This window comes from Hevea brasiliensis, chromosome 17, assembly GCF_030052815.1.
Source record: "Hevea brasiliensis isolate MT/VB/25A 57/8 chromosome 17, ASM3005281v1, whole genome shotgun sequence".
NCBI lineage: Eukaryota > Viridiplantae > Streptophyta > Magnoliopsida > Malpighiales > Euphorbiaceae > Hevea > Hevea brasiliensis.
Window position 1 is genome coordinate 55423581 of NC_079509.1, and position 8525 is coordinate 55432105.

General features: G+C 27.8%; 1 protein-coding gene across 1 annotated transcript; it reads left to right on the top strand.

The window, feature by feature from the left end:
• On the top strand, positions 1-979 carry LOC110646277 (uncharacterized). Its single transcript, XM_021799679.2, has one exon. The coding sequence runs from the start codon at positions 125-127 to the stop codon at positions 509-511; it is 387 nt and encodes a 128-aa protein (XP_021655371.1). The 5' UTR covers positions 1-124; the 3' UTR covers positions 512-979.
• The last annotated feature ends 7546 nt before the right edge of the window (positions 980-8525 follow it).

Sequence of the window (8525 nt, forward strand, 5' to 3'; positions counted from 1 at the left end):
ACAACTCTTTAAATTCCTTTGATCCCACTTCTCGTACATAAGTTTTCATCGTCATAAACAATTTTCTACCATAAATTCACACACAAAAGAAAGAATTTAGATACGCACCATTTCTAGTCTTATTATGGGTATGGACAACTGGTCTCTGCTTAGCCGCCTCAAGAGGGCAGTAAGAAAGGTCAAGATTATCCTTAATCTTGATATCAACCGGTGGCGTGTGGTGGCTTCTTTGATCGGTGCTTCTCCGACCAAGCATCGGTTTAGCTTCAATGAAAGACCAGGGTTAAGGGATTGTACGGTCTACACGGAAGAATTAGAAGATTCATCAGTTTCAGGTAATTCTTCAATGGGATTACACAGAACTGTTAGCTACCCATCAGAAGATGATATTGATAAGAGAGCTGAAATGTTCATAGAAAAATTTCGCCGGCAACTTCAGATTGAGAGGCAGATTTCTTTGGAGCTCAAGTATTTGCAGGGAAATAGTAGCTTCAAATTGAGATCTCCATGAAGAGACTGATTGAAGTTTCTGGTGATGGAGCCTATGTTTTATGAGAGGATTTTCTATTGCCGATTTGTAATTACAATTAATGGTTCTGCTTTTTTCTGCTGGGACTTGGATTCACTGCAAAGAAATGAAGCATGGAAGAAAGATGGAATTACAGGGTTTTATGCTTTTGCCAATCAAATCAATTATTTTCTTTTTTTCAGAAAATTACATATTTTCTGTGAATCATTTTTATCTAAACAATGGTGAAATATTGTATTTTGGGTTTTTTTTTTTATTTTTTAATAATTCTTTTTTGTTTTGATGTGATTAAGGTCAGATTGTGGGATTGTTTCATATGTGACCCATTTATGGGAGGGTTGATTCTTTACTATTTGTATTCTTTTATTCTTTAATTAGTGTATGCTTAATGCATTGTATAGATGAGAAAAAACAGAAATATAATATGTAAAATTTGGTTTGTTTATATAATATATATGCAAGTATATGTCAAAAGCATACATGGGGTTGGTTGATTTTATTAAAAATTTTTAAGAAAATGGAAAAAAAAATTAACAGAGACACATAAGCAAACTTAATTCGGCCAGCATATGCCATCTTAGTAAGTAAAAAAAACCTGTGAAAAAATACATATTTAATGGTAAAAAAAAATATCGGTTTTCTTGATTTCAATTTGGTAAAAATTCTTTTATAATCCATTAAAATTTTAATTAGAGGTTATTAAATTTTTATAATCCATTTCCTAAAATGCTTTTCGTCTAGAAAGCACATAAATTACTTAAAACCAATCTCTAATTCTTCGCCTTAAAAAATAATCACTTAAAACTTGCCCCTAATTCTATTTTCTTCCCCTGAAATTTTACATCCAAACAACTTCAAATTGATAGGTCAAAGGATGAGATCATGGAGTTGCTATGGCAAAATGGCCAGGTGGTCTTCCAAAACCAAGCCTAAATTTCTATCAAGAATTGCAACACCACATACGTTATCGACCAATCAACCCATAGGGAGATCCAATTGTCAAATGAACATGTTGACCCTTGGCTTAAAAATTAAGCTTGAGGCAAACAAGCTACTGTTGTTGGCAATGCTTCCAAAGGTACTACAAGCATTCCCTAGCATCCCAAGAACGTCAGTGAAAATCCTCATGGAGGCTTCCTTATAATTTTGTGCGATTCATCAACTTTTATAGTTAGTAAAGACCCTCATAAAGGGTTTTTAGAGTTTCACAAGTAGAGATAGTCACGGGTCGAATTTTTGCGGGTATCCAATCCAATCAAATTTTAATAGGACTGGTTTGAGTATTATATAATCGAATTTGGTACGGATTCGAATTTAAAAAATAATTTCCGTGATAAGTTTGGGTTTTCCATATTGAGTATTTATTATTCGAATCCGTTTATATAAATATTTAATTAAATATAAAATATATATATTTATAATAATATTTATAAATTTTTATATATTTTATTTTATATAAATAGAGTTTAAATATTTTATAAAATTATTAAATTTTTTAAAACATAAATTATTAATCAAAATAATTTTTTATATAAAATATTAATTAAAATATATAAAATTAAACGAGTTTCGATTTTTTTTAGTAATAATAATCGGATTTGGATGCCTTATCCCAATGGTGACTTCCCTATTCGGTTTTCCTCTTGCCAAGACAGAGAGGCCCAATAATGCTTGGCCCTTTAAAAATTAATGAGAGAGAAATCATATGTCGGCCTTAAAATAATCAAGGCCCAATAACATTGGACTCCACTCTATTTTTTTTTTCAACATTCCAATTTCAATTTTAACTTTATATTTTTTTAATAATTTTAATATTATTAAATTAAAATTTATTAATAAATTGTGCTATACTGTTATTTAACATGTCAAGTTATCGCACCCATCATTATTACTTTTGGAAAGAAGAAATGCCCACATCATCATTCCCACTTTAACTTATTATCAAATATATTTTATATTACCATGCGCAAAAAAAAAAATATAAATTAATTAAGGGCTTGTTATTTGCAGTATTTAAAAAAAATAGATTTTAAAGAAAATTTGAAACTTTATTCACATGTATCAATTTTTTTTTAAATTTAATTTATATTTAGAAAAAAGAAATTTAGATTACTTTTCACTATTTTCTTTTATAATGAAAGTTGTATTTTTTAAATAATATTATAACTTTTATCATAATTAAAATTAATAATTGTTTAAAAAATTTATTTATAATGATATAAAATAATTATATTATTACAAAATAAATAAATAACATACATTAAGTTTTAAATATACTTTATAATTTTTTTAATTATGAAAAATATGAATATTTTTAATTTCATATATTTTTTTAAATAAAAATTAAATTTTTCTTAAAAAATAAAAAGTAAAAAATTATTTTCAATAAGTAAATAGGCCTAAGAATATCTCTTTTATTCTTTCACTTGCTCGCAAACTTTTTTCTTACTTCCTCTCTAGCTTAAAAGCCAATAATTATTTAATTAATTGATCGTTTTGCTTGTGCACTATACGAATTATTTATTATTAATAACATAATTTAATATATATTTAAAATTTTCAAAATTATACAATAAAATTTATTAATAATATTAAAATTCTTAATTATTTATTTTAATACAATTTAAATTTTATACTAAATTTCAAATAACTATATGCACATCAAAATCAATATATATATATATATATATATATATATATATATATATATAATCAAAGTTTTTAATTTTATTAATTTAATTCTTAAATTCACATTACTTTAATTAGGGGTGTTTAATTCCGGTTCTGGTATGTTTCTACCTAAGAACTGGAATTAGAACCAAACATTTGATTTTTTTTTATTTTAGAAATTAAGTTTAAATTAAAATTTTTAATTTTAATTTCGATTCAATTCTAAATAATTTTTGTATGATTTCAATTCCAATTTTGGCTTTATTTCAATTTTAATTCAAATTTCAGTTTGAATCTTGATTTTTATGCATAAAGCTACAGCATTCTTGTGTTATAAAATAGTAAAAACAATCTTAAATTTTCAATATCAAAATAACTATAAAAATAATAATATTAATATCAAAATATATTATATATGTTCTTTAATAAAAATATTATATTATCTTCTATATATTTCTTAATTATATAGTCTTTAACTAAACGATACATATATAAATAAAAATAAAAAATATATTATAGTTATAAAATTAAAAATTATAAGATAATTTAATGTATTCATAAATAAAATTATTTTAAAAAAAGTTAAAATTATACTAAATTAGATGCACTTGTAATTAAAAATAAATTAAGTAATATATATATAAACTTAAATATATATAAATATTTAATTTTACTGAAATTATAAAAATATATCTAAAAAACACAAAAATATATGAATAAAATTAATTTTTCCAATCGATTTTAGTTCAGTGCGATTTTTAGTTAGGTTCGGAAATACAAAAATTGTGTATAACCCTAATTTTAATTTCAACAATTGATTCATTTGCGTACAAAATTACTTAAATTGAATTAACTTCTCAATTTATAAAATACTTTTTTGAAAATATGAAATATAAAGCCAATTAATAAAATATAATTTTTTTAATTCTAATTAGCACACTATATTAGCGATGTCATATATTTTTATCAACTAATTAATAATTTCATTATCAAAGTTGAATCAAATGTCAAAAGTTACGCATTGAATTGATAAAATAAAAATTTTGATTAAATTAATAGTATATGCAAAAGTTTTATTTATTTATATTTTATTGTCAAGACTTAAAATTTTGTATTGCGATCGGTATATAATTTAAGTATTATTAAATCATGCAAGTCTTATCAGAGTATCTTAAATAAATATATTGTTACTTACTAATCTAAAAATAAATAAATAAATAAAATCTAAATAAACAAAATAATGAATAAATATAATAAATATCCCATAAGTAAATTGCAGAGTCTTTACGGATTTCAAATAAAAACTTCAAAACTGTTCAATGAACTAAACTAATTATTAGCCCGAGGAAATACGAATCCGAGCATACCATGAGAACAAATTAAAGATTATCCCTCTATAAAAATTGGATTGAATATTTAGATCAGCTGCAGAATTTTACTGATCTGAAACAGATAATAGACAGAGAAAACGTGGTTTGAGCTAATGCTCAGTGAATGATAATTATAGCACACAATGGAATAGGAACAGGCATATGCTTGATTAATTTTACAATAAATTTTCTATTCAATAAAATCATGCTCATGCTAATAAAATCATGCTCATGCTATCAAAATCATTAATAAAATAATTTTATAAAACATATATGTAAAAGAAATTAATTCAATAAAATTTTATGGTACAGTACACCAGAGTGATGATACTCCACATCACCAAAGGCCAGATGGTAAGCGCGCTACCAGATATTAGATACATTCCTCCTCCTTCACAGATATCAATGCATATGATACTAAAGCAAACCATAAATTGCAATGATGCATGACTTAACAATGCAATCTAATATTGTGATAGTCCACAAGATGATACAGATACTAGGCACAAGTACCAATTCAAAACAAAAAATCAATTTGTACAAATCGATCAAAATCAACAAAAAAATTTCAGATAGCAAATAATAACTGATAGTACAATTCTAAGAGTTTATTTTAATAATTTCAGAGAGTCAGTAAAATCAAATCAATCTCGAATAAATTTAGTATAACACATCGGTAAATTTTATAGTCAGATATCAATCAATATAAAGACATTAAAGGCCTGTTTCCTAAATCCTAATGACTCTAAAACAGAGATAATTGATAAAATCAATTATTTAATCAAAATCGAAATAAAATTCAATAATAAAATAAAATTCTAGAAAATCACATATAAAATAATTGTTAAAATATTGATTTAAAATTTTATTTAATACCAAATTTAATGCTAAGAAATTTTAAAAGGGACTAAAACGGTATCATGTACTATAATTACCACTCACCTGTAACCTCCAAAACAATAGCTAGATTCAATAAAAGAGAGATAATTTCAGCTAACATATTGAATAGTCGAATCTCCTAAATACCCAAAATATATCAATTATTTGATCAACTAAACTAATATGACAGACCCATTAAATATATATAAAAATTTTATTTTGAGACCAAAGTTGATAATAATAATAATAATATTAATAATAATAATAATAAAATTAATAAAATAGGTCAATTTAAGAAATATATAAAAATAAATTAAAGAAAGAAAGAAAAAAATTAATAATAATAATAATAATAATAATAATAACTTTAACAACAAAAAAAACATATATATATATATATATATATATATATATATATATATATACACTTTTGGTGGATGAACGAATGGACTAATTGACGAGACGATGATTGGCCGAAACTGATCCAGGAACAAATGGACAAGATGATGAATGGACTCAGCATATCTATATATACACTTTCGGTGGATGAACGAATGGACGAATTGACGAGACGATGATTGGCCGAAACTGATCTAGGAACAAATGTATATACACTTTCGGTGGATGAACGAATGGACGAGACTATGATTGGCCGAAACTGATCCAGGAACAAATGGACAAGATGATGAATGGACTCAGCATGATTGGCCGAAACTGATCTAGGAACAAATGTATATACACTTTCGGTGGATGAACGAATGGACGAGACTATGATTGGCCGAAACTGATCCAGGAACAAATGGACAAGATGATGAATGGACTCAGCATATTCACCGGATTTATATATATATATATATATAATCTAAATTCAAGGTTTTTGTTCCACAGTAATCATGATCAACTCAATTCAATACCAATGATCAAAGAAAATAAATAAATAAATAAATAAATTTCTAGGGTAGTTATAACAATAAAATCAAATTCACTCATTATAGAACAAAGAAAGGAAATTTTTACCTTGAAAATAGAATCCAAGGTGATGAATAGAGAAGTAAAAATTTAGGGATTCTCTGCGCACATTAAATTATAAATCGTAAATTTATTTGTTTATATATATATATATATATAACAATAATTAAAAGATGATGAAAATACCTGTTGAGAATATTTGGTATAAAAGGAGGTGACAAACAGGCTTTGAGTGCAAAGTTTAGCAGAAAGAGATTATTAGGGTATTTCAAGAGTTTTATTAGGTGTAGAATGAGATAAAAGTTATTATTAAACTGGGTTGTTCAGATTATAGATATATAATCTATAAATAGATAAAATATTGAGTTTTCACATATTTCCCCCCTTAAAAGAAATTCGGTACCCGAATTTAAACAGACAAAATTCTAACCTGAAGAATCGAATAAGTGAGGATATTTGGCTCGCATTTCAGATTCTGCCTCTCATGTGGCCTCACTACTTGAGTGATTATGCCACAAGACTTTGACCTAAGCCACTTCCTTAGACCGAAGTTTCCTAATTTGTCGATCTAAAATCTTTACTGGTTGCTTCTCATATGACATATCATCCCTAAATTGTATGGTCTGAGGTTGTAAAATATGAGATGGATCTGGTACATACTTCCTAAGCATAGAAATATGGAAAACTGGATGTACATGTGCAAAACTAGGTGAAAAGGCTAAACGGTAAGCAACTGCTCCAATTCTCTCTAAAATTTCAAATGGACCAACAAAACGAGGGCTAAGCTTCCCTTTCTTCCCAAACCTCATGATTCCTTTCATAGGAGAAACTCTCAGAAATACATAATCACCAACCATAAACTCTCCACCTTTACGCTTAGGGTCAGCATAACTTCTTTGTCGACTCTGAGCAGTCAAAAGTCTATTACGAATCAACCGTACCTTCTTTGAAGTTAACTGTATCAACTCTGGTCTAGTAAGCCTTCTTTCTCCAACTTCATCCCAACAAATTGGTGACCTATACCTTCAACCATATAATGCCTCGTATGGAGCCATCTCTATACTTGCCTGATAACTATTATTATAAGCAAACTCCACTAAAGGCAAATGATGATCCCAACAGCCACCAAAATCCATAACACATGCACGAAGCATGTCCTCCAACATCTGTATGGTCCTTTCTGACTATCCATCTGTCTGAGGGTGAAAAGAAGTACTAAAGTCTACTCGTGTTCCTAAAGCTTCTTGGAATTTCTTCCAAAATCGAGCAGTAAACTGAGTACCACGATTAGAGACAATGGAAACTGAAACACTATGAAGACTAACAATCTTATCTATATACAACTATGCAAGTTTAGCAAAGTCATATGTAGTCTTCACAGGAAGGAAATGAGCATATTTGTCAATTTGTCCACTATCACCTAGATTGCATTGTAACCACCTCATGTACTAGGTAAACCTATAACAAAGTCCATGGCAATGTGCTCCCATTTCCACTCGGAAATAGGTAATGGGTGAAGTAACCCAGATGGTCTCTGATGTTCTGCCTTAACCTGTTAACAAGTCAAACATTTAGCAATAAAGTCTACAACATCCCTCTTCATGCCACCCCACTAATAATGCTCCCTTAAATCATGGTACATCTTAGTTGAACCTGGGTGTACTGTGTAAGCAGAATGGTGTGCCTCCTCCATGATTTCTCTTCTCAACTCATCAACACTAGGAACACAAAGTCTAGAGCCATAACGAAGAACTCCATCATCATCTAACATGAACCCTTGAGCTTGGTCTTGATGGATACTATCAATAATCTTACACAACTAAGAATCACTCTTCTGAGCAGCCTTAATTTGATCAATCAAGATAGGCCTAACTCGAAAATGTGCTAAGAATGATCCAGATACGATTTCAAATTCCACTCCCTGATTTAGCAACTCATGTAATTCACCAATCAGACGCCTCCTCTTGGTAGATATATGGGCTAAACTACTAAAAGACTTCTTGTTTAGAGCATCAGCCACCACATTAGCTTTTCCAGGGTGATACTGTGTGGTGCAATCATAATCCTTTAGTAATTCTACCAATCTCCTTTGCTTAAGATTAAGATCA

Coding starts and splice junctions, on each gene's coding strand:
- LOC110646277 (XM_021799679.2), top strand. CDS start 125: ATGGGTATGGACAACTGGTCTCTGCTTAGCCGCCTCAAGAGGGCAGTA.